This window comes from Onychomys torridus, chromosome 7, assembly GCF_903995425.1.
Source record: "Onychomys torridus chromosome 7, mOncTor1.1, whole genome shotgun sequence".
Lineage (NCBI taxonomy): Eukaryota > Metazoa > Chordata > Mammalia > Rodentia > Cricetidae > Onychomys > Onychomys torridus.
In genome coordinates this window covers 58843314-58870555 of record NC_050449.1, presented here as the reverse complement: position 1 = coordinate 58870555, position 27242 = coordinate 58843314, and the positions used below count along the sequence as shown (strand labels likewise).

General features: G+C 45.1%; 1 protein-coding gene and 1 pseudogene across 1 annotated transcript; one reads left to right on the top strand and one right to left on the bottom strand.

Annotated features, from left to right (window-relative positions):
• Positions 1-9374: 9374 nt before the first annotated feature.
• Pdcd7 (programmed cell death 7) lies at positions 9375-20614 on the bottom strand. Its single transcript, XM_036194108.1, has 5 exons — positions 19673-20614; positions 14756-14894; positions 12534-12770; positions 12231-12318; positions 9375-10454 (listed from the first exon to the last, which is right to left on the bottom strand). The coding sequence occupies exons 1-5, from the start codon at positions 20543-20545 to the stop codon at positions 10331-10333; spliced, it is 1461 nt and encodes a 486-aa protein (XP_036050001.1). The 5' UTR covers positions 20546-20614; the 3' UTR covers positions 9375-10330.
• LOC118587603 lies at positions 20544-25993 on the top strand (annotated as a pseudogene).
• Positions 25994-27242: the final 1249 nt, after the last annotated feature.

Below are 27242 nucleotides of genomic sequence, written 5' to 3'. Positions count from 1 at the left end.
GCACACACAATAAATAAATGCAATATTTTTTAAAGAATTAACAAAATAAAGTGGAGAAATTATATAACTGCACAGCTCCATAGACTCAGGATGCCCTGGAGGTGGAGTTACAAGTGGTTTGACCATAAGCTGCCTGACATGGGTGCTAGGAACAGAACTCTGTTCCTCTTAAAGTAGGAAGTGTTCTTACCACACAGCAATCTCTCTGACTGAGCTGCATTATTTTTTTTTCTGGAGTATAGGGAGGTCCAAGCACAGAGATTTGTTGTGCTAGGCAAGCAACCTCCTCTCTATTATAAAGAAACATGGAGCTGGGGGCACTATACAATCCAATGGGACAGTGTTTGCCTGATCTTTGTGAGGCTTTGGGTTTGATACCCAGAGCAACAAAAACAAACAAACCCCCAAACAAAAACAAAACCCACAAAAAAAGCCTTAAGTCGTAGCAGTATAGGACTAAAAGGCAACTTCCTGAACCCAGTGAAGAACATCCCCAACCATCTACAGCAAACACCCCGTTCAAAGTGAAATACTGAGTGATGTCCTCAAGGCTGCGGTGAAAGAGGGTGTCATAGCACCTTCTCTTCTGTCCCATGTGGCACCAGAGAGTAGCTTGTGGGAGAAGGGAAGAAAATTAATACACATACAGATTGGAAAGGAAGGAAACAACCATTTGGGTAGATCACAGTTACAGGAGAAAACTCCAAAAGACTCTATGAGCAAACTCTTCAAATTCGTAACACAGTTTAGAAAGAACATTGGCTACGCAGTCACCATACAAAGTAAATTTCATCCTTATATGTGGACAATAAACCATGTAAAGGAATTTTTTAATTTAAGATTGAATTTTTAAATTAAGATTGAATGGGAGGGAGGGGAACTGGTATGTAAAATGAAAAAAAATTAATAAATAAATATTAAAAAAAGATTGAATTTTTACTTTTTCTCTTCCCACTCTCTTCCCTCCACACGGTCTATCTGTCTCTGTTTCTCTGTCTCTCCCTCTCTCCCCCTCTCTCCCAATAAAGCTCTAAAAAGGTTAAAAAAATTAAAATTTTAAAAATAGACCATTGGTGTTTATTGATATTATATACACCACAAAGGACTTAATCTAACACAGTATGTGTAAGACCTCTATACGGAAAACCAAAAGCTATTAGATTAAATGGAGGAACATACCCTGCTAGAAGATGATAAACTTCAGTATGTATTCTCTACAAACTGATTTATAGATCCCAAAGATCATAATTCTATCACATTTTTGGTGTAAATTGGCATGCTAATTCTAAAATTTAGTGGGTTACAAAGAACCGAGAAAAATCCAGGGCAATAGTTTTTTAATGTGTCTGTGCATCTACATGAATGTAAGTGATGTGTGCGCAGGTTCCCACAGAGGAAGTGTTATGAGCTGCTCAACATGGGGTTTGGAGTCTAACGTTTGGCCTCTGAAAGCATAGGAAGTGTTCTTAGCCACTGAGCCATTTCCCTAGTTCCAGCGCAATCTTAAAAAACAAAACAAACAATAACAACAACCAAATGAGAAAAGGGAAGGAGGGGAGACAGGCAGAGAGAGACAGATTACCAGAGACTGCCTTTAACCTAGCACTTGGAGGCAGAAGCAAGAGAATCTCTATGTGTCTAAGGTCAGCCTGGTCCACTTATGGAAGTCCAAGCCAGTCAGGGCTACATACTGAGACCATTTCCCCCAAACTAAAGAAAACAAACAATAAAACCCCCAAACAACAAGCCAACAAACAAAAAGAAATGTGTGGTGGTGACACACGACCCTTCAAAGGACCAGAATGGAAATAATCCTGAGACAGCCACACAATACAGTCCCTTGATTAAGGACGGTTTGCTCTGCAGAACAGTGGAAAAGACCGCTCAGTAAATGTTCTGGATCAACCTGATATCCATCTGGAGGGAAGAATGAAACCATCTTGGGTCTGAAGGTATAGCGCAGTCAGTGGTAGTGCACTTGCTTAGTTTAAATGGACCTTAGAACTGGAAAAACTTGACCTCTACTTCACATCATACCTAAATTCAATCCTACAATTCTAGATGTAAATGGTAAAGATAAAACAACAAAGCTTTAGCACATGCCTTTAATCCCAGCACTGGAGGCAGGCAGAGGCACGCGAATCTGAGTTCGAGGCCAGCCTGGTCTACAGAGCAAGTTCCAGGCTAGCAAGGGCTACACAGAGGAACGGTCTCTAAAAATGAAAACAAACAACAGTTTAAAAAACCAAAAAACAGGTCTGGAGATCTGGCTCAGAGGTTAAGAACACTGGCTGTTCTTCCAGAGGTCCTGAGTTCAATTCCCAGCAACCACATGGTGGCTCATAGCCATCTGTAATGAGATCTGGTGCCCTCTTCTGGCCTGCAGGCATACATGTAGACAGAACACTGTATACATAATAAATAAATAAATCTTTAAAAAAAAACAAAAACAAAAAACAAAAAACCCAACAAACAACTCAAAAACCAATATGTGTGTGTGTATGTGTGTGTAAATTTTATATATATAATTTTAAGATAAGAGTATGCAATCATGTTGGAATAAATATTTTTTTAAATTTTATGAATGTTTTACCTGCCTGTGTGTTGTGCATATGTGTGTGCCTAGTGCTTTTCAACACTAGAAGAGGGCATCAGATGCCCTGGAACTGGAGTTACAATTGTGAGCCACCATGTGGGTGTTGAGAACTAAACCCAGGTTTTTTGAAAGAGCAGCAAGTGTTCATAACAGGCGACTCATCTAGCCCAAAACAAACACTTCTACTTGTTTGTAAGGTGTTTATTTTTATGAAACTGGTCTCAAGTCAGTGTGCAGGTGAGCCTTTGGATGCTTCAGCATCTCCACCCACTCCCAGGAAGACCAAAAGCCTTCATAATCTCAAGTTGGGGGAACAAAAAAGGGGGGCGCGATGACCATTATGAAAACAAAAATAAAGTGCAGGTGACTGTCTCCAGAGTCCATCATGCTGCTGGTGGTACCACCAGGGTTGTACAAGGATAGCAAATCCCGCATGGCCATGCAATGGCTTGGGTGTCAAAGGTTTGAACATCTGGGTCATCTTTTCATGGTTGCTCTTAGAGTTCAGGGGAGCCTCAGAGAGCAGCATGGGGTACTCCTTGAGGGCCACACACACCTCATTGTAGAAGGTATAGTGCTAGATCATCTCCATGTGGGCCAATCTGGTAGCAATGACTTGCTCCATGGGATACTTCAGGGTCAGGGTGCTTCTCTTGCTCTGGCCTTCAACACCCACATGAGTCCTTTTGGCTCAGGTTCACCATCACACCCTGGTATTGCAGGCAGCTCAAGATGGAGGTAAAGACTTCTGGGGAGCATGGTTGCTGGTGAAGCTGACTTTACAAATGTAGCCATGACATCACCCATGGAGAACTGGGTGACTGGTGTGGACTGGCAGTGGAGGACTCGGAGGTCTGTGCTCTCAGGGCAGACATGGACTCCCAAGATGATGGTGTCTTAGAGAAGTCTACAAAAGACTCATGTTGCAGAGCCGGTCTTGGTGGCACAGGTATCTAATCCCAGCTACTTAGAACACTGAGGTAGAGGATCACAAGTTCAATGCCTACCTGGGCTGCAGTATGAGTTTAAGTCTAACCTGGGCAATTTAGTGAGACTCTGTCTTAACATAAAAGTAAAGAGGGTGGAGCTATAGAGCTCAGTGGTAGAGTGCTTAAGTAGCAGGCAGGAAGCCCTCAGTTAATCCCCGGTATCACATGTATATAGATACCCACAAAGAAAAACAGGCTAACCATGAAGAAAATACTGATAAATGGGATTAAAGTTAGAAGTCTTAGTCATCAGAGTTAATGACAACCACAGAATGGGAGATGGTATTTGCAAAATATCTCCTAACAAAGGACTCATATTCAGCCTATACAATGAACTTCCACAGACAATAGGAAATTTTAAATTCTCCTTAGGAGGATATCCAAATGGCCATTAGATAGAGGATGTATTATTTAACCTCTTTAGTCATTGGGTATAGAAAGTCAAACAGTGACCCACACACCAGTCATGAGCAGCTCAAATTAAAGCCTGGCCATGACATGCTGCTGAAGATGTGAACACCTGTAACTCTCATGCACTGCTGGTAAGGATGTTAATCAGGACTGGCCCAGTATCTACCAAGGCTGGAATTCTACAATTAAAAATGCATCTTCAGATCACTTGTCTTTTACACAGGGTTTAATAATGAGTTCACTGTCTTTGGGAAACAAAACAAAAACCTCTTTCACATGGAATTCAAGCTCACAACTACCTATAATGTAAACTAAATTCCTGATCACAGCCTGGCAGTTTAGTAGCAGTCAGGAGCCAGGACCAGGGTATGCCTCTGGCCCCAAACAATCCGTCAGCCCTGGCAGGGTGACACAAAGCCCTGCTGCTTAGGGTCACTGTGTGGTCATCCTGTTCCCAACAGGACAGCCTCACGTAGAGATGTTGGGTGGGTAATCTGGGAGCAGACAGGTCAAGTGAGAGCAGGTGGCCAAAGCCCTTAATTCCCTCATCTCCTCCCCAATCTATTTCTTCTCATCACGGTATCTTCCAGCCTTTTGAACTTGTCTCTTCCTGCCTGAATCCATGTCACTGCATGTCAGTGAGTGGCTAGTTATGCCCCTCTATGGGCAAGATCGGGCAAGTCTTGGGGTAAAATCTGCCTTGTTGGCTCATTTTTACTGGGTACCTATGAGGCCTAAGGATGTTACTGGAGGCTCAGGAAAGCTAAGCAGGTCTTAACATCCTCAGATTTATCTTTCAGTCTCAGCTACCCTTGAATTTGGAATTATAGAGAAGGAAAAGCCCAGATTCTATTGAAGCTCCAGAGTAAATTCTTGTCCACTTGAGATACAGACCTAACAATCCCTCTTCCCACCTTCCACTTGACATCTGCGTCCTTAATAACTGCTTTCTGCATCCTTAATAAGCCAGTCCTGAACTGGCTTCTAGTCTGGAGAGTCTGAGGGTCTCTTTCTGAAGAACAGCAAAGGCCACAGTGGATTGGAGCTAGTGAGAACACCCTAAAATGCATCAGTGAGTGCCTCCAAAAGAGACGGCCTAGTCCTCATGGGGCTGGGGGCTTTAGGAAATACACAGGGTTTAACTTGGGTATCAAAAGGTAGAAGGATGGATTGTGCGCAGAAAAAGGATCAAAGGGCAGGCAGGCATCCAGGAAAGAAACAGCAGCAGACAGACAGCAGGAATCTGCAGGGTGAGGTGAGAGGGTCACAAGTGAGTGACAGTATGTGCACTCTGCAGCGAGATCCAGGGTAGATTAGGGACCTGCTTGGGAGGACTTTGAATATTTTTATATTTGTTTTTTTTTTTTTTTTTGGTGTGTGTGTGTGTGTGTGTGTGTGTGTGTGTGTGTGTGTGTGTGTGTTTCCTGAGGTCAGAGGAAGGTATTGGATTAATCTCCTGAAAGTGGAGCTACAGACAGTTGTGAGCTGCCATATAGGTGCTAGGAATTGAACCTGGGTTCTCTGGAAGAGCAGTGAGTTCTCTTAACCACTGAGCCATCTCTCTACCCCCAAGGGCTTTAAGTTTTGAGCTGAGTTCTGACTCTAATCAGTAGGTGGCAGAGAAAGCCCTGAGGTGCTGGGATGGGGTGGGGTATACAAGGAAAGCAAGGATGTGCTACAACAAACTACATAATCCAGGACTTCCCAATTCCCAGCTAATGTGCCCATGGGGCAGATCTGAGTATGGGGCTGGAGACTGGAGAAAGCTGTAGTGACTGACCTAGGTGGGGGCCCAGCAAGGAATGACTCCCCCTGTACTCTGCACGACTCCATCCTTGCTCAGAGCTTCATTACCTGCCAACAATCCCCACTTCTCCTTGTCTCTTCTGAGGTCAAACTCACAAACACCTGCCTCCAAGGCACCTCCCAAGAAGCCCAGGTTGCCTCTCATTTAACACACACGAAGTGAATTTCACCTTTCTTCCCTCAAACAAATTTCCTCCCAGAGTCTTCATCTCAAGGTATGATGAGCCGTTACAGAGCGCGGCTAACACTCACTAGACACTCTCCTTGACCACCTCCCATCGCAAATCCTCTGCCAAGTCTGTCTGTGTCACCTTCGTGGCTAACATGGGAATCCAAACTGCTGTCACTGTCTCACTGAGCAGCTCACCTCCGTTTGTTTAACTTTTCATGTGCTACTGTTGCATCTTTGTTCTACACACAGAAGTGTGATCATTTCAAACGACAAATTAAGCCACCGTTCTTCCTCTTTCCATAGTTTCAGATGCTTTCCAAACAAAAACTAAAATTCTGAAGGCTTGCAATAGCTAGACTGATTGCGTGTGTGGTCTTTTTGAGACAGGGTTTCACTATGTAGCCCTGGCTGCCCTGGTACTCGCTCTGTAGATCAGGCTGGCCTGCCTCTGTCTCCCCGAGTGCTGGGATTAAGGGAGTGCACCCCCACACCCAGCACTAGGCTGATTCTTACCCATGTAACTCCAGCCAGAGTACCCTCATCGTGACCCCCACAGCACCTCTGCACAGCTACTCCTGACTCTGCCTGTGTTTTTCTCAACACTTCAAAGCCTTTCCCCCAGAGCTGAAGCAGCACCTGCTCAAAGCAGCTTTCTCCAAGAGCAGCTTTCATAATCTTTCCTAAACATTTTTTGAGAGTTTTGAGTCCTCCAGACCGTCCTTGAATTTCTAAACAGCTGAGGATGGCCTTCAACTTCTGATCTTCTTGCCTTCACCTCCTAAGTGTGGGATCTGGTTTTATGGGGTGCTGGGGACTAAAGCTAGGGTCCCATGCATGCTAGGTAAGCATTGTGCCAACTGAACTACATTCCCAGCTCCCTACACCCCTCTGACCGTTAGTGTACTCTGTGAACCAGGACACACATGTAGATGGAACTAACTTACTCATACTACAGGACACTGTTTATATAATTCACTTAAATGTGTTATGAAGTCAATTCCTACTTTGTGATCTCATAGAGCCTTCAAAGTACTCAAAACAGTTTTGGATTGTTGTATTAACGGCCATCTTCCTTGTAACCTGTGTTCTCTGTGGGGTTACAGAGTATTTCTTAGCATCCATGAGCACTGTGAAACATCCGGGCAATGAAAATACAGATGTGTTAGTAGCACCATCACAGCGGCAGTGAAGAACTCTCCCAGGGCAGCTGTGGTGTCAGTGAAAGCTAGTCTAGATGGAGTAAGACGGAGAAAACTTCCACAAGTCTTCACTCCTCTCAACCCAGGGAAGCAGGGATTCTATTCACCCCTTTCTCTGCTCCTAGCACCTAAGTTACAATACTGGAGAATGGAAAACCAAAAGCCACCTCCCAAAGGACACAGCTCTAATCCTAGCTTCCTCATCCTCACATGAATCAATAAAGCTGAAACTCCTGCCTCAAACGTCTCAATTTTTGCTTCAGAGATTATTAGAAAACAAGTTTATTCCAAAGCCAAATGGAATTTGCTTTGGAAACAAACTCTTCAGCAGCAGCCAGGTGTGGCAATCTGGAACTTCTGTGTAGATAGATACAAAAGTACCCAGCTCATTCAAGTTAACTCACAAGGAAAAGCAGAAACATGTATCAGCTGACAGAAGCATTTTTAAACACATCGTTAAAAAAAGAAGCTAAGTGGGAATAAGACAGCACTTTGTACTTACCTTGTAATGTCCAGGAGAGCGACTCTGTGGACAGAACCTGAAGACATGAACAGTGCAACAGATGGTGTAAGCCCAACTAAGCTTTTTAAAAAGTCACATGGACATGGAGACATAAAGAGTTTTAGAGAGATTAAGCTGGTTGGCTTGTTGCAGCAAATTCTCAGACAGCACAGACTCCACTAAATACTTACTATGGAACATACAATGACTCTTTGGCTCAGGGCTTGTTACTCTTTCCTGTGCTTACCTAATTCCTTAAAAACTTGTGTTAGTCTCTTACAAGTGCTGGTTTGGGGATGTGTGTATTTTTTTTTCATATAGAATATAATTAATCTGGGCCTGGAGCAGAGGCTCAGTGGTTAAAAGTACTGACTGCTCTTCCAGACGACCTGGGTTTGATCCCCAGCATCCATATGGTGGCTCAGAACCATCTGTAACTCCAATCCCAAGGGATTGGACTCTCTTCTGGCCTGTGGGTACCAGGCATGCATGTAGTGCAAACGCATACATGCAGGCACAACACCCATAAACATAAAATACTAAAAGATATTTTTAAGAAAGAATATGATAAAACAATTAGTGAACTTTCTGATTAATCTTTGAATTTTATTTCATTTTATTAAACATTGATGTTTAATATATGGAGAATTTAGGTAAAAGTGAAAAATCAAAAAAAAAAATGAATTGGTAAATGACTGAAGGTAAACAGAATTATAGATCTAAATTCTGCTGATTGAAAAGACTAAGATGCCAGGTGGTGGTGACACACACCTTCAATCCCAGCACTTGGGAGGCAGAGGCAGGCGGATCTCTGTGAGTTCAAGGCCAGCCAGGTCTAGAGAGTGAGATCCAGGACAGGTTCCCGAGCTGCAAAGAGAAACCCTGTCTCGAAAAACTATTAAAAAAAAACCCAAACAACAACAACAAAAACAACCTGAGACATGACCAAGGGTTACTGGAGTCAGGGGTACAGCACTCACCCACGTCTTTCTAAGCCTGGAAAGAAACAAGGGCAGTGGCTGCTACAGTTCACAGCTCACAGGCAGGCAATAGACCAGGAAACTGACGAACAAAAGTAACTGCACTCTTTATAAGAGCCTTGCCAACACCAAATATAGATCAGGAGTAGCTTTTCTTCACCCAGAGTTCAATGCCTCCTTTTCTGGGTCAGTTGCTCAATCTCCCTAGTCCCTGCCCATCAACACTGGTATCCACGGTGACAGGGACGTCCTGTCACAACTCATACAGTCCATTGCTGCTCTTCCTGCAGCCCATCTCAGAGCAGGAAGTGAAGAGTTCAAAGGAAAAGGTACACAGGCCTGTGTGGTCAGGGGAAGCTAACTATATCAGACCTGAACTCACGAGCTCAGACACACAGGGAAAAAACAGCCCGTTCCCTAGCTGCCCGATATAATCCCCAGGGGAGCAGTAGAATGCACAACTGAGCAACACGTATTAACTACAAAAAGGGACAAGGCTGTTAGTATGTCACACCCAAGGGCTCCTAATTCCACATCATTTCCAAAGTTGATGGTGATCTTTCTTGCTATCCAGAGTCAGATTTACAGCCAAAGTTTTCTGTTTACGATCGTTTTTCTGCAGCAAACTCCTGTTTATTAAATTTGGAGTGAAATGCTTTAGCAATGTGAAGATGAAATGTGTTAAATGATTTGAGAGAGGATAAATCAGGGGCAAAGGCTCAAATGAAACGTGAAAATGGTATTTATTTAGCTTTTAGGAAATTAAATAACAAAACCAGAATAAAGCAAAACAAAAACCATAACATGTCGTATGACTGATTATGTCCAAGCACAACAGCTCTTATTAATGAATATAAAAAATAAAATTTACCATTCATATTTGCTCTTTTCCCAACTTTTACTATATGGATATTTTTAAAAGCTTGAGCTAAGGGAAAAAAAATCCCAGAGCTACCCCAGTCCCTACCATGTGACTGAAATCACGGTCCCATAGGGAAACACGTTTCTATTCCTGGAGACCCCACACAGCTAGATCCCCGGAACACTATAGACTGGCGCTTTCATGAGGAACACAGGCACTGTCTGTCAGAGCACGAGCCGACCTAGTCTGGCCCTTGGCTTTTCTAAATTCTCCACAGGACAACAGTTCTAAGCCGGTAGCATTCCTGGCAGCCCGGTCTACAGCCACTGCTATGGTCCTCAGGAGCAGCTTCCCAACTGCACCAGAACTGGGGTTAACAGAACTGCACTCCTGGGAGCTGCTGGAGGACAGTTGGTATGGAAAGATCAGGAGTAGTGGCTGCTAACTCTACTCAGTAAACACCTTCAAGCAGTAACCAAGTGCTGACTGTACTTACCCACCAAAATACAACAACCCTACAGCAAATGAGCAGGCCACACCAGACCAAGCCCCTCAAAACAGAGGCAGATTTAGGGAATGAAGGCCACTGCCGCACTAATAACCTCAGTTCATCTAGGCCCTTTCCTGATGAACCTTATCATCTCCTGCTGCAAGAGGCACTCTGGCCAGGGCAGAGAACAGAAGGAAGCAGGACTTCCAGTCAGGACAATGCTGCATGGAGCTGAAGTTGTGCAGAAGACCACAGCAGAGATGATAGCATCCTAGTATCTAGAGCTGCAGTGCTCGTCTGTGGGACCACGCTCCTGGAGCCTCTTAATGCAGCTTAACGGCCGTTGCCCAGATGTCGTTGCTGGGGATCGGGGGAAGGACCCATCCTTGGGGAACGGAGTTGCCTTTAGGATGATCAGACGGCACCAGGTACTGATCCCAATCATGCCTTAATAAGAACATTACAGAATAATGTTTATTTCTGGTTTTCCCCAAGCAAGATATTCAGAAACTATATTTCATATCTAGGATACTGTTTTCAAATGACATTTGTACTAACCTGCTACAAAACTGGGTTTCTAGGAAGTATGCCTAGGGTCACATTAATGTGCACATTTAAGGAAAAACAGCCAAACAGTAAATGTACAGTTGACATTTATCATTTGCAGAATCTGTATTTGTAATCTCTTTCTCTATCTCTCTCTCTGAGACAGGGCTGGGCTGAGGCTGGCCTTCAACTCCTTATCCACCTGTCTCCACCTCCCAAGTGTTAGAGCTACAGGCATGAACCACCACACTTGGCTATATTAGCAAATTTAAATCATCCCGTGTAGCATTTCCATGGACAACCACAAATGCAGAGAGAAAAAAAAATCTGTCACATTCTGCTTTTGTCTTTTCCGGCTTTATGGAATAAATCAGCGTCCTTTTTGTGGCCTGCTCTGTGCTATGTGGTCAGTTTTGTGCTTCTAGATTATAGACAGTTAGCCCTGATGCGATGCTTATAATCCACAGCATACATTAAATTATGTGTCTTCAAACAGACACATGAAACAAGGTGGTGATCAGCTAATAAAAAAAGTAAGACAAAGGCTGGAGAGATAGTTCAGCAGTTAAGAACGCTGGCTGCTCTTCCAGAGGATCCAGGTCATGGGAGCTCACGACTGTCTGTAACTCCAGTTCCACAGAATCTGATGCCTTCTTCTAGCCTCCACAGACAGCAGACACACATACTGTACAGACATACATTCAGGCAAAATACCCAATCACACAAAATTAAAAAAAAAAAAGTCAAGACAAGAAGCTCAGCTGTCTCCTTTAGGAGCAGTGTCCGGTACGCTGTGACTCAGTCTTCACAGTAATTTGAGTACACACTCCTGTCATCAATAATAGGTTTCAAGGCTAAAACTGTGTGTCAAAGTTAAAACTCTTCCTGAAAAATAAATTTGATATGCCAGAAAATTCTTCCCCAAAACTGAGAAATTCCTGGAGTGCTGGAAGGGACTTCAGTTACTTTCAATCCGCTCTTTGAGACCCTTAGGTCCTAAGATGTTTTAGCCTAGAAACAACAAAACGCTTCCAGGTAACAAGGTTATACTGCCTGCGACATCTAATCATGTACTTCATTTTACCTACTGACTACTTAAAAGACTGCATGTGGGCAAGAGGCTTTTCTTGAGCTCAAAGGCCATATTCTAGTCCACCATCTCCATCTTATATGTGAGGGCGTCACAAGCTAGACAGCTGGGAATTAGCTAGCTCCTAAGTAATTGGTTCAGCTCAGAGCATTAGGCTTTAACCTATAGGTAGTCAGGGGTCAGCATGGGCCTTATCCTCCAAGGGCAACTATTCAAGAAAAAGGTTTCTCTTCCTTGGTTGACCTAGCAGCAAAAGAGAATGAAGAGAACAAGGCCAGCTATGGTGATGCAGGCCTTTAATCCAGTACTGAGGAGGTGGTGGCAAGTAGATCTCTGAGTTCAAGGACAGCCTGGTCTACAGAGCAGTCACAGCCAAGTTTCTTAACCTGTTCAAATGGAGATACTGACTTCCAAGAATTAATGAGGACTTTTAAGATACAAGCAACACCCTTGAACTTCGGCAACACTACACACTCAAAAGGACCTTTAAAAAAAAAAAAAAGACGCAGCAAGAGACCCAACAGCAGAAGCATTTCATCAAGAGCTTGCTGCCAAAACAGAGGGACACAAGAGGCCGCCCGTCTGACCTTATCTGAATGAGCGCAGGCAGGGAGTGCTCGGCCTGGAGGTAGTACTGGCGGAATGGCTGTAAGAGGTGAGCAAGTGGGAAGTCATCTGAAAGAGAAAGGCACAACATGTCACCTTGCTCGCTGTTCAGAGTGCACTGATTATGACAACAGGCTAACTTCATCTCCTCGGGAACCCTGACTTCCACCATGTAGTTGAGAATCTCAACTTGTAGTTAGGACTGCCTTTCAGCTCAAGTTGGGTTTCTTACAATAAAAGAACTTAGATCTTTCCTCCATCTCCACTGGCAAGGGTAAACTTACCCGGATCTCCAAATAACTTGGACTCCATTTCTCGCTTCTGAAGTAAAAGTCTCTCTCTCTCTTTTCTCTGTTTCTTTTCTAATTCTCTCTTCCTCTCTTCCTCCTGTTCTCCTTCCAGCATAACTCGGAGGGCTCTCTCTTCAGCTTCATACAGTTCAGAGCGCTTTTTAATGAGTTTTCTCAGCCGCTGAAGATGGTGCTCAAAAGTCTCATCTGCCGAGGCAGGAGGACAGACCCCTGTGCGAAAAGAAGTAAATGGAGGTCCCTGTGCCTGTCCATTCCTAGGCAGTAAAAGAAGAATAAGAGGAACACCTATGCAGCACCTGCCATGTGTTTACACATGTCCCAAGACAGCAGGGCACCAATTGAGAAAACTAATCACCACCTGCCACTTTGCAGGAGAGGCAGAAGGTCTGCACCTTCTCTGTCTGACCTATTTTGGTTTCTTTACTGACCCTTACTTTGACATCCTCTTTCTAGAGGACTTCTGTTTGTCTTTTGGTCCTCATAACATTCTATATTCTCAAGGTCATTACAACTCATGCTACTTGCTGATGAACTAACTCATTCGTGTTGGGGGGGGGGTTGTGTACAAACACACACACACACACACACACACACACACACACACACACACACACACCCCAGAGGAAGACATTAGGTGTCCTGTTCTATCACTCTTTGCCTTGTTCCCCTGAAACAGAGTCTCTCACTAAACCTGGAGCTAGGTTGGCACCTAGCAACCTCTGCCATCCTCCTGAATACAAGCCTGCACTGGGACTACAGGGATGAGTAACTACATCTGTGTAGACCATAAGTTCCTTAAACTTGACCAGTCAACTCAAGACTGTTCCCCTGTTTCTGTCTCAGTAGGAGTGGCATCTTCAATGTGTAGCAGACCAGGTTAGAACCTTGAAATCACCATACAACAAACAAAGAAAAGGAAGAGGTGTTTGGTTTTTCATAAGAGAGCTTCAAACAGCAAATACTAACCTCCCCTCTTATATACAACTGCCCTGAAAGAACCAGTGAGAGCACAGGATTCTAAATACAATGGAGGCTGACTTGTAGAAAGCAATCCATTGGTGAATGAGTCTGGCTCAATGCACAGCAGTCACACCCCAATAAAACCTTATTAAGGATCTAAAAGTTCTGTCTTCATAGTATTTTTTACTTATTTCTTTATTGGTTTTTTTCAGACAGGGTTTTTCTGTGTAGCCTTGGCTGTCCTGGAACTCACTCTGTAGACCAGTCTGGCCTCAAACTCACAGAGATCCGCCTGTCTCTGCCTCCCTAATGCTGGGATTAAAGGTGTGCACCACCACCTCCTGGCATCTAAATTATTTTATTTTGTAAGTACAGGCACATTCATGTCATTGCATGCATGTAAAGGTCACAGAGTAACTTTTAAGAGTTGGTTCCCCTTTTCTACTGTGGGGCCCAGGGTTCAAATTCAGAGCTTCAGGCTTGCCCAGCAAATGCTTTTATCTCCTGAGCCATCTTGCTGTCACTGGTGTCCTATCTTAAACTATACAGAAGAAACTATTAGTCAACTGGCATTTGGTAACTTGTATGTGTTGTGATGCAATTTCCTACATGAGTAAAACATGCCCATAACTCTAATTCCAGGGTACTGACACCCTCTTCTGACCTCCATGGGTATTTACACACACGTCATGCATACAGACAGCCACACAAACACAATATTAAAAATAGATTTAAAAAAACACCCCCAAATTTCTGAGTTACTGCTGTCAAGACCAGTTACTTTAAAGAGTAAAAATAGGGTTGGGGGTTTAGCTCAGTGGTAGAGCGCTTGCCTAGCAAGTGCAAGGCCCTGGGTTTGGTCCTCAGCTCTGGCAAAAAAAAAAAAAAAAAAAAAAAAGTAAAAATAATTAAGTACCAAATGTTCTTCCTCCAAAAATATTTGCAAGCCAAGCACAGAGGCCCAGGCCACCTGTTGTGATCTCTACAACAGAGAAGCTGAGGCAGGACAATTGTTACAAGTTCAAAGCCAGCATGAGCTGCAGAGCTGAGATTCTTTCTACAAGAAACAAAAGATAGGGAAAGGTAAGAAGAGAGAAACAATCCCACCATGTTATGTGTAGGACATCTGGATGTCGAGGAACTGAGACAGAGGAGGAGGAGGAGGAGGAGGAGGAGGAGGAGGAGGAGGAGGAGGAGGGAAGGAGGGAAGGAGGAGAAATGCAGACCGTCCTCACCTTTCCTTGCTGCGGCTTCTTTCCTCAGTTTCCTCAGTTTCTCTAAAGCACGCAGAATGTCCACCATTCTTTTGGTGTCCGATTGTTTTTTCCTTACTTCAGACAAGACTCCATCAGCAGCCGCTTTGAGTTCCTGCTCCTGAAGGGAAAAAGAGCCCCAGACCTTGGATTAGGAACCTCCCCACAGCAGATTAGACCTCCCTGGAGGCAAGCTTTCAGAGGATCAGGCTGTCCACAACAGACCGCTGAGTCTAGGTCTCTATTTCCCAGGCCTGGCATGCTACACTGGTTCAGTCAAGGGCTTCTTCTCCTGCTTTGTTAGCCTGCCCCCCCCCCCCACCCACCACCCATCCCCACCCCCTGGAAACCAGGCTGGCCTTGACTGAACCTCCCTGTCTTCTTTCCTCAGCCTCCCCTGATGTGATCCACCTCTCCCAGATGATCACACAGCCTTCCCCCATTTGGTTTTGTTTTACTTCTGGAGATGGTCTTACTCTGTAGCCCAGACTGGCTTCAAACTACAGCTTTTCACCTGCCTCAGCCTCCTAGGTGCTGAGATCACAGACGTGAGCCACCATGCCCAGCTCCATATAACCTTCTTAGAGGGACCCTCTCCTCTCTGCAGCTTCAATGCCTGTACTGAGTTCTTGTCTCTTAATGTTTCCAGGTGTGGTCCAGGAGGGCTTGCATCCAATTTACTTTGTCAAGCTAAAGTTCTATTAAAAATGCAGATTAGGGTTGGGGATTTAGCTCAGTGGTAGAGTGCTGCCCTGGGTTCCATCCTCAGCTCCAAAAAAAAAAAGAAAGAAAGAAAGAAAGAAATAGGGGGCTGGAGAGATGGCTTCGAGGTTAAGAGCACCAACTGCACTTCCAGAGGTCCCAAGTTCAATTCCCAGCAACAACATGGTGGCTCACAACCATCTGTAATGAGATCTGGCACCCTTTTATGTATACATAATAAATAAATCAATCTTAAAAAATGTCTTCTAGGGCTGGAGAGATGGCTCAGAGGTTAAGAGCACTGGCTGCTCTTCCAAAGGTCCTGAGTTCAATTCCCAGCAACAACATGGTGGCTCACAACCATCTGTAATGAGACCTGGTGCCCTCTTCTGGCCTGCAGTCATACATGCTGTATACATACTTAAATAAGTGAATGAATGAATGAATAAATAAATATTTTTTTTAAATGTCTTCTAAATTTAAAAAAAAAAATGCAGATTAGCTGGGCAGTGGTGGCACACGCCTTTAATCCAGCACTCGGGAGGCAGAGGCAGGCAGATCTCTGTGAGTTTGAGGCCAGCCTGGTCTCCAAAGTGAGTTCCAGGAAAGGTGCAAAACTACACAGAGAAACCCTGTCTCGAAAAGCAAAAACAAAAACAAAAAACCAAACAAACAAACAAACAAAATGCAGATTAACAGACCTGATTAATCAGGCTCCCAAGAAAGACAAGAAATGGAACTGGAAAAGCCTAGGGCTGACTCTACAATGTCTCAGAGTACCACTAAGTTTGTCCTCCTCTGCTCCCAAAGATCGCTTGTACAATCATCTGACAGTCCTCCTTGGATCTGTCTTCCATATCCTCATCTGCTCGCCTAGTTCTCTCCCATGTGTCAAGCGGGTGGCTGCAATCCCACATCACAGCCAGTGACGACGCCTCTTCACTCTGCTTGGAAAACCGCAACTATCTGTAGCTGTTGCTTCACTTGAGCTCAGAGCTCAGACGTCATTCCGTTATCTAGGGAGCCTTCCTCCAATGAACGAGATAGTCTCCCCTGGGCTCCTCACACTAACTACCTGTACTGACATGATCCCTACAAGGCTCCAAGCAATCAAAGACAAGCTACATTTTATTCCTCTCTATCCCTGCTATCAGACACTAGGCCCAACCCCTAATGGGCCCTTACTAAATGTTTGCTGAAGTGACTCCAATTTCATCACATTAAAGTACTGCCTCCCTAGTGTTGACATTCCTGAGGGTACAATGCTAAAGCTTGCTATCAATATACTTCCCAGCAACGCTATACTGGTCTCCAGGACAGTGGTAGACACAGGGAAAAGATTGTACTGACTAATTTCATGTCAACTTAACACGAGCTAGCTAGAGTCCTTTGGAAAGAGGGACACTCAATTGAGGGTCCAATTGTGGGTGGTGCTACTGCTGTGGAATAATCCTTCTGCACACTGTGAATATGTATTACTCTCATTGGGTAATAAAAAGCTGACAGGCTGGTTACCAGCTGGGCAGGAAGTTAGGTGGGAAAGCCAAACTGAGAATGATGGGAAGAAGGAGGGCAGAGTCAGGAGAGATGGCGGCCAGTTGCTGAGCAAGCAGGACATATAAAAATGAGGTAACAAGCCATGAGCCATTTGGCAAAGCATAAATAGAAATATGGGTTAATTTAAGTGTAAGAGTTAGCTAGTAACAAGCCTCAGCTATCGACTAAGTATTTTTAATTCATATTCATCCTCTGAGTCAGTTATTCGGGACAGGAACTTTCTGCCTATATGCTATCCTTCCTTGGGCAGGTGGTCCTGGATATATAAGAAGGCAGGCTGATCAAGCCCTGGAGAGTAAGCCAGTAAGCAACACTTCTCCACGGTTTCTGCATCAGCTCTTGCCTCCAGGTTCCAGCCCTGTTTGAGTTACTGTTCTGACTCCCTTTAATGATGGACCAGGATGCAGAAGTGTAAGTAAAATAAACACTTTCTCCCCAAGTAGCTTTTGGTCATGCATTTCATCACAGCAACAGAAACCTAACTAGGACAAAAGTGTCAGCTGATTGTGGGGAGTGGAGAGGCAAAGAACCCTGAGCACTGTCCCAACAAGACCAAAACAAGGACACCAACAGACACACTAGCATGGAAGGGGGAGAGCTCCAAAAGCCTCAACCCTAGACAACCACAGGCAACTGGGGGATGCTCAGAGCAAGAGAAATGTCTTCCCCAGAGACTGACAGCTCAATTCATTACCAATACCAAGTGGTCAGCCCTGAAATCATATACATACAAGTAATATTAAATGTCCTGGTCAGGTTGTATTTATGTATATATGTAAAAATAAGTAAAGAAAGAGGCCATGAATTTGAAAGAGAACAAGGGAGGTGCATGGGAGAGATTGGAGGGAATAAATGGAAAAAGGGAAGTGATGTAATTATACTTTCAAAAATAAAGGGTTGGGGATTTAGCTCAGTGGTAGAGCGCTTGCCTAGCAAGCACGAGGCCCTGGGTTTGATCCTCAGCTCAAAATAAAATAAAATAAAATAAAAAATAAAAAAATTTTAAAAAATTAAAATATATATATTCTAAAAAAGCAGCAGAGGGGCTGAAGAGAGAGCTCAGCAGTTAAGAGCACTTGTTACTCTTACAGAGGACTAGGTTCAATTCTCAGCACCCATAGAGTGGTGCACAATCATCTGTAACTCCAGTTCCAGGGGATCCAATGTCCTCATCTAACTTCCATAAGCACTAGGCACACATGCAGTGCACATACAAACATGCAGACAAAACACTCATATAAAAATGAATAAATCTCAATAATAATAATAACAACAGCATTCAAAGGTAATGAGGATGCCTTCAGCCAACACTTGGCAAATCTTTTCTCCCTGGCTCTACTAAAGAACATGAGATAGATAAGCTCTGAAGTCAGATAACCTAGACTTACGTCTGATGTAATATTGGTACAAACTTGTGCGACTGTTGTCAAGTTAACTGTTTTAAGTCTCAACCTATAAAATTAGGGTAATGAATTTCTCAGGGCTGTATGTAGGACATTAGTGTAGTGTCTACTATAGATGTGAGTGCTGAACTGGGGAAGGCAAGCTAGCAAACAGGGTAGCAACCAGGGACACAGTGTATTTGGGTTATGCACATTCTCCTCTTACAATAATGCACCTGGCAGCCAAGCTCCTTTGCCTCTCCAAACAATGCACCTAGCAACCTCAGACCTCCATCTTTACATATACTCCTCACTAAACAATGGAATATGTTTCTTCTCCTCTTATGACCACGGAACTTGGACAGTTTCTATTCAAACATATTCCCAACACATCCTACAAGGAGGGCCCATCCAGCTAGAACTGGTTTTTGGTGCATTCACAGTAAGGAAAAAGGTAAACCTGTGTCCAAGTAAACTTTTAGAGTAACCTACTTACCATCTTATGCTCATACACAATGGGAAGTTCTTACGATTAAAATCAAATGCATCATGGGAAGGCACATATAGTAGAAAAGATCACAGGTCCTAATCTCTCAATCAAAATAGAGAACCATCTTCATTAGACACATTAGTAACCAAGTTCCTCCTCTATAAACCTACAAAAGGAAGTGCCAAAAAACAACCAGAGACTTTTGAGTATCTTCTCTCATGTGGACCCTGTGGCTGCCAATCTTGACAGTGTCTTCCTTCTAATCTGGACTTAGTACTTTTAAAGTTTTTTTGCTCTTTTTGCAATTCTGTGTGAGTCCTTATTTCAATCATTTGAATAAGAGGGCAAGTACCTGGAAACACCTGGACAAGACAGACTCATATCACCCAATACACAGGGATTCATAGTTTCAAACTAATAAACATATGAATCCTGGGGGAAACTATTATTAGGTGTGGCCCAAGTCCTCTAAATTTGCATGCTTAGGACAGTATAAACCAATACGAAGGCCGGTTAGTACTGAACATCAATAAGTGGCTCCAACTTTGAAGCAAGGGACAGGAGGTGTGCCCTCCCAGAAATGTACCAGCGTGAACTTGTCATGTGTTTACGGGACTTCATAGTGTACGTTCTTGTGTACCATCCATCATCAAAACGGAATACAGAAAGAGGTGGTAAAGGCTAGCTTTCACGGATAAGCATCCAAGTTAACCAGCACGCAGATTCAGGTTCCAGTCACCACCGCTCCAACTGCATAGTAGTTCTCACCCGCTTCTTTTCCTCCACTTCCTGCACGCACTTCACCCTCCAGCGGTCAATCTCCTGCTCCCGTTCCGTGGCCTGCGCGGCCTCCGCCTCCCGCTCAGCCTCGCGTTCCCGGGCCCTCTCACGAAGCCGCAACCGGCGGCGCCGGACCCTCTCCAGCCTCCGTCGCGCCTCGCCCACATAGGCGGCCTGGGCCAGCGGCTGCAGCCGCTCGGCCAGCTCCGCTCGCAATGGCACAGCCTGAGCGTGTAGCGAGGCCCAGGCCGCTCCGTCGGCCTCGGCCTCGCGCAGGGACTGCCCCAGGCTGCGCAGCCGCCGCACTAGGCGCAAAGCGGCGCGCAATCGCGCGCGCACCTCGCCCAGGCTAGGCCCGACGGGTGTGCGCGGGGGCCCGGGGCCGCCTGGCCGCCGGGGGTTCCCGAACACCGCCTCCAGCCACTGCCGGTCGCGCAGGCGCTGCAGGGCCGCGTCCCCGAGCACGTCAGGCGGCGGCGGCGCCTCGGCCCAGCGCGGGCTCCAGGGCGGCCCAGGGCCTGGAGGCGGTGGCCGCGGACGCTCGCCGGCGTCGGGCCCCGGGAAGGGCCGGCACTGCGGCGGCGGCGGCGGCAGCGGCGGGGGCGGCACTGGAAAGAAGGAGCCGCCACTGCCACCGCCGCCGCCGCGGGAGGCCTCGGCCGGGGCGCGGGGCTGCAGTGCCAGCGGAGGCTGGAGGAAGGGGGCGGATGCCCCCGGGAAAGGGCCGGGCCGCTGGGGAAGAGGCGGTGGGAAAGCCGGGGAGGGCAGCGGCGGGGGCGGACAGCCGAACGGAGCGGAAGGCGGTGGCTGCGGGGGCGGCGGCCCCTGGCGGCCCTGGGCGAAGAAGGGTGGCAGAGCCATGTCGGCAGTGCAGCGGCTGCGAGCGGTGACAGTAACTCTGTGTACTTCTTTAGGCGAGTTCCGGGAGGAAGTGACGTTTTACAACGCGCGACTCCCTGCTTCACTCGCCTGCCGGAAGTGCGTCGTACTGCCGCGCAGTGGTTCGGTCTTGAATTCCCAAGCCCTGTCGTTTTTGAAAGTTCTAGGTGAGGGACTAGAGAGACTCAGCCTGAGGCTTCGGCTAAGATCCGAAAGACAGAAGAGGTTAATTGTAAGAGAGGAACACAGTTTGGATGGGAACAGCATGTGCTAGTAATTTGTAGAATGTCTGTTGGGGATCTGAAAGAATGCCAGGGTTGGGGATTTAGCTCAGTGGTAGAGCGCTTGCCTAGCAAGCACAAGGCCCTGGGTTCGATCCTCAGCTCAAAAGAAAAAAAAAAAAAAATGCCAGTGTGTGGAACTCAGAAACACTAAGGGAAGCTTAGTGATCTTTGGGAGATGGACTGTAGTGTCCACGGTGTCATATCGGGTTTTTTTGTTGGTTGGTTGGTTTGGTTATGTTTTTTTGGTTTGGTTTAGGTTGTTGTTCTTTTGGTTTTTCTAGGCACAGTTTCTCCGTGAAACCCTGGCTGCCCTAGAACTCACTTTGTAGACCAGGCTGGCCTCGAACTCAGAGATCTGCCTGACTCTGCTTCCCTAGTACTGGGATTAAAGACGTGAACCACCAAGGCCCTGCTCCAAATCTTAATGTTATGAATTTGCACCGGTGGGGGATCCCCAGCTGACTGGGCCAGGATATCCCATGAGAGCAGGGAACCATGCTGGGATGCTGGGCAGATGCAGCCCTGGGCTGGCAGGTGCCCCTCGCCTGTGGCATGCGCAGGGCACCAACTGCAGGCGGCCTGACAGTCATTCAGGACCAGGACCCGTTAGGAAATGGTTTATTATAATAGAGACGAGGAGAAAGATAGGAAAGAGGGAGAGAAGAGAGAGAAAGAAAGAGGGACAGAGGGGGGCGGATCGAGGGTGCACACCTCGTGGGAGGAAATTGTGAAAGGGGAGGGATTTTTCCTTAAAGTTGGGGCTTTTGTGTCAGGACTCAGGGAGGTGCCAAGGGGCGAATTAGAATACTAACACTTAAAAACAATGAAAAACCAGTGGTTATAAGTCAGCGTTGTGAAGGGATGTCCTTCCATTTTATTAGTTAAAAAATTAAACTTCTTTGAAATGATTTATGATTCATATTCAGCTGTAAGAAACAATACAAAGTGTTTCTTTCTGCGTGTCCTTCATCCCAGTTTCCCCACCTGCAACATCTTATAAAGCTGCAATGCGGGCTGGAGAGATGTCTCGGTGGTTAAGAGCACTGGCTGTTCTTCCAGGGGTCCTGAGTTCATTTACCAGTAACCGTGTGGTGGCTCACAACCATCTGTAATGAGATCTGGCGCCCTCTTCTGGCCTGCAAGGATACATGCAAACAGAACACTGTATACATAATAAATAAATATTTAAATAAACAAACAAGCAAATAAACAATTTTTTTTAAAGCCCGCCGAGTGGTAGCTCACGCCTTTAATTCCAGCACTCGGGAGGCAGAGCCAGGCGGATCTCTGTGAGTTCGAGGCCAGCCTGGTCTACAAAGTGAGATCCAGGACAGGCACCAAAACTACACGGAGAAATCCTGTCTTGAAAAAACCAAAAAAAAAAAAAAAACCAAAAAAAAAAAAAAAAAAAAAAGATAATTCCCCGAGTGTTAAGTTTTATTCCTATTTTTTTAAGTTGTGTATAAAGTGGGGTGCATGCCATGATGTGGAAGGATGACAACTTGAGGGAGTAAATTCTTTCCTTCCACCATGGGGGTCCCCAGAAACAAACCTGGGTCATCAGACTTGGTATCAAGAACTTCTACCCTTTGAGCCATCCAAATTGTTTTTTAGATTTTCACCAGCAATATGAGCAAACTGATTTCTCTGCATTCTCATATCCTTTCCTTTGAAGTATCTCTTCATATCTTTTGTATTTTCTAATCGAATCTTCTGTTTATGTGTATGTGAATTTGGGCCAGCACATGCCATGGCACATGTTGGAGGTCAGAGGTCAACCTTCAGGAGTCGGTTCTCTCTTTCCACTACGGGTTCCAGGGATTGAGCTCAGGTTGCAGTGTTTGCAATGGCAGATATCTTTACCTAATAATCCTTGCTGGCCCTTACTGTTTCTTTTTAAATGTATGTCTGAGTGTATGTGCCTATGTATAGGCCAGGGAGGGCATCTTTCTCCATCCCTCTCTGTTCTATATTGGGTGTGGGTTCACAAGGGTCTGTGAAATCAAGACACAGAGGCACCACAAAGATGAAATTAGCCTTTCCAGCTGCAGAGGGATCAGCCTCTCTGGACTGACTCCTAGCTTAGCAAAGGCCTTTTTTTTTTTTTTTTTTTTGTTCTCCAATTTATACTTTTTTTTTGGGGGGGGGGGTGTTTCGAGACAGGGTTTCCCTGTAGCTTTGTGCCTTTTTCCTGGAACTCACTTGGTAGCCCAGGCTGACCTGGAACTCACAGAGATCCACCTGCCTCTGCCTCCCAAGTGCTGGGATTAAAGGCCACCACTGCGGGGCTCAATTTACACTTTTTAGCAAGTTAATTTCTGTATCCCAAAACCTCTTAACTAAGCTCCCCAAAGAGACAATGACAAATGCAAATTCTCAGTTAAGGAATACCAGTTTTCTGGGTTGTCCTCAACCAAGTTTGCATAGGCTTTGCACCTTTAGAAAATTCTCAGACAAGATTCACATAGAAGTTACAGGTACAGGGAGACAGAAGGCAGCAATCACAAAAGGCAGATCAGAGCTACGTGCCAGCTGCAGCTCTGCAGGAATTCTCCCAACAACTCTCCTGTTACCTGCTAGCCATCTCACTAGCCCTCCTGAATTAACTTTTTTGTTTTGTTTTGTTTTGTTTTTCAAAACAGGGTTTCTCTGTGCAGCTTTGTGCCTTTTCCTGGAACTCGCTTGGTAGTCCAGGCTGGCCTCGAACTCACAGAGATCTGCCTGCCCCACCTCCCCAGGGCTGTTTTGTTTTCACCGATGACACCTGATCTGAAACTGAGAGAACTGATAAGATAGAGGGATACAAATTAAAGAAATGCTCTCAAGTAAGTCTCAGCCATGTTTGCTTCCAACACTGTAAAATGCACACCTAATCATGGCTAACCCTGGCTTGAAACTTTAATCTCACTACTTTCTGTAAAAAGAAATTACCATTTAACCTGGACTGCGAGGATTGTTTTATTCTTCTGAGACAAGACCTCACTATGTAACCCTTGACTGGCATGGAACTGTAGGTAGACCAGGCTGGCTTTGAACTCACAGAGATCGGCTTCCCTCTGCCTGGACTAAAGGTGAGCTCCACCACTCGGGCGTATGTGCAAGGTTCTGGCTAGTTTGTTTTAGAAACAAGAGTCTTAATCTGTGGATAAGGCTGGCCCCAAGTTGACAATTCTCCTGCCTCAGCCCTCTCTGAGTGTAGAGATTATAAGCATTATAATAGCTGCTGGCTGAAATGAACAAATGGGGCTTGATCTTCACCTGAGTAAATGTACGGCATAGCTAGAAAGATACGGGGAATTTTGGGAGGTTTGTTAATGGAAGGAATGCTTAGATGCTACTACAGTGACTCACAAGGTACGAGAAGCAAAATGTCACACTACCAAGGACTAAAGACTTTCAGGAATGAAAGGGACTCACCAGTCCCAGGTTATATGTGGAGTGATTCAGTTTTGCTAAGAGGGACTGTTCAGTTTAGACAGGTGAAGAAGGTAGACACAGATGGTGGGGTGTGAATTTCCGTGTCTGCAGCTGATGAGAAGTGAGAATGTTAAATGGGCATCTCAAGAGAGATAGGGATTTTTTTCAAAGTGGAGTCACCTGCTCCTGCCACTGCTGACACCACCCAGGGAGAAAGAAGGAGCCCAAGTGGGGATGACCCAAACTGCTTCCCTGTAGTGGACCAGCCCCCACACTTACTTACCCCAGGAACTCTTGAGGAATGAGGGATAAGAAGAGACTTAGTTAGAAATAAGGAGAGAGAAACAGACAGAAAACACAGGATAGCCTCGGGTGGACCTGGATCCTTAACCACCTGCCCAGAACTGTATTCCAAAAGTCTATTTATAACAATGCCAAGGAGTGGAACAAAAGACCTCCCCCTTGCTAGTTAGACCCTTACAAACACCAGGTACCCAGGCCAACCTCCCATGCAGTCCTGCTGGGTACAGCCACTAGGAAACCTAGTGGGCTCCAACACTTCCCTTTCTCCCTGTCCCCCATACCCTCCCCCATCAAGTGTCAGCTGCCATAACCCCCACCCTGGAACCTACATCCCCAGGTGAGGGGGCTGAGCTCTGGTCCCAGAGATCCCAAGGATCCTGGTAGGGTGACCATTGCAGCAAGACATGGCAGAAGGGGGAGGAAGTGATATTCAGTGGTGATTTTCTCAGGTGAAAAGGAGCAGCAAATGATGTAAAAAACAAAAAACAAAATCCAAACTCACAGCAGAGGATACAATGTTTACAGCACCTTTCAGAGCCACAAGCCAGAATTTGACTTCTTGCAAAGCTTATAAATACAAGATCAACAAAATCAAGTGATTACCCCCAGAAAAATACTGCTGTTTCTAATAATAAAACTATATACATATATATACATATATATATATATATATGTATATATGTGTATACATATATATACATATATATACATATATATGTATATATGTGTATACATATATACATATATATATACATATATACGTATATATGTATATATATATTTTTCCCCCCTCGAGACATAGTTTCTCTGTAGCTTTGTAGACCAGGCTGGCCTCGAACTCACAAAGATCCACCTGCCTCTGTCTCCCGAGTGCTGGGATTAGAGGTGTGCACCACCACCACCCGGCTTTAAAACACTAAATTATGGAAATCCGTGATGGGACAAAAGCCCAGAAGGCTATGACTTGAGAGAGGAAGATGGGAGGTATAGAGATCCTCCTATAGTCACTACATGACAGCTGCCAGTCTTTAGACCATCCAATGGCAGAGGCCAGTCCATGAAGAAGATTTGCAACGCTCACACCTGTCACATAAACTCAAATTTCCATCAATAGTGATTATGAAACTCACTTACCAGCAGATAATTTTTGGAATAATCTCTGGCATCTGGAAATTACAGATGGGAGTTTTAATATTGTGGGTATCAAGCCAGGCAATATGGAAAAGCTCCATCCGGAGCAGCACAATTCTATCCCCAAAGCATCACACATATGTGTACCAGCAGTACAGGGAACAATGGGTTATATGGCATAAGGGCATCTGTACTCTGTGACATACATTCTAAAAACCTTTTGAAAACCTCAAGGACTCAGCAACAGGCTTTTTTCCCCCCTGAAATCATATCTATGTCTGATATTCAGACATAAATTAGATGGGTGTTCCTAGCAGAGGAGTCATTCCCTGCTTGGGGAGATAGAACAGTTCACTGTAGCGTCCACAGTATTTGACACTGCCGCTCTATAACACTTGATAGCTACATGGAGAAAGCTGTGTGGAGGCATCAGGGACTGCTCTCCATGTCTGCTAGCCATTCAGGGGAGGGCAGAGCACTTTTAACATAATGACTTCTTGCTCCATTTTGCCTAGGGGACTAGACTGTGTCAGCACTGATGTATTCCACTTACTATGCTTTCTGTTGTGATATCATCAAACGTAGTTTATGTATCCTCATTACATTTCATTTGTGGGGTGCACTCCCTTTTTAAAATTAAATACACTTCATTTTTACAACGGATTGCAGCATTTCTTCTCTTCTCTGGCCTCCTGACTGCTCCCTCCAGGATCCCTCACTTCTGCTCTCCCCACCTGCTCAATAGGCCGGGCCGTGGTGGCACACACCTGTAATCCCAGCACTGGGGAGGCAGAGCCAGGCGGATCTCTGAGTTCGAGGCCAACCTGGGCTACAGAGTGAGTTCCAGGACAGTCTCCAAAGCTACACAGAGAAAGCCTGTCTTGAAAAACCAATAAATTATTTAATATAAATAAGAAAATAAAAATAAAAAAGGAATAAAAGCCATCAAAATGGGCCCGTTTGAAGTCAGTGGTAACAGGTGTATGTTGTGAACAAGTATTTTAATAACAGTCGGCTGTAATCACTTCCTGACATGTCTGGAACTGAAAATGGGGTGGGGAGTGTAGACCTACTACTGAATAAAAGTGGCAGAAGATAGGAGCCAAAAAGAAGGATAATAACAGGAAGTCAGTTATTACCTATTTCTGAACCCCTGAGGCTCCCTAGATTCATCTTACTTTGGAGATTTTGATTTTATTTCTTCTTTTCTGGTAAATTCTTAATTGTTCTTCCACACCCATCTAGGCTACCATATATGGTATTTACCTTACCCACTGAAGTTTGTGTCTGTCCCTTCAATGCTCATAAGGTCCTTGAAAAACTTAGTCTATGTCCCCAGTTTGGGTTCCAAAACAGGACATTTACAGGTTTTTTGTTGTTGTTGTAGTTTTTGATACAGGGTTTCTCTATAGCTTTGGAGCCTGACCTGGAACTTGCTTTGTATACCAGGCTGGCCTTGAACTCAGAGACCCACCTGCCTCTGCCTCCTGAGTGCTGGGATTAAACACTTGGGCCACCATGCCTGGCTTAGGTATTTTCAATAA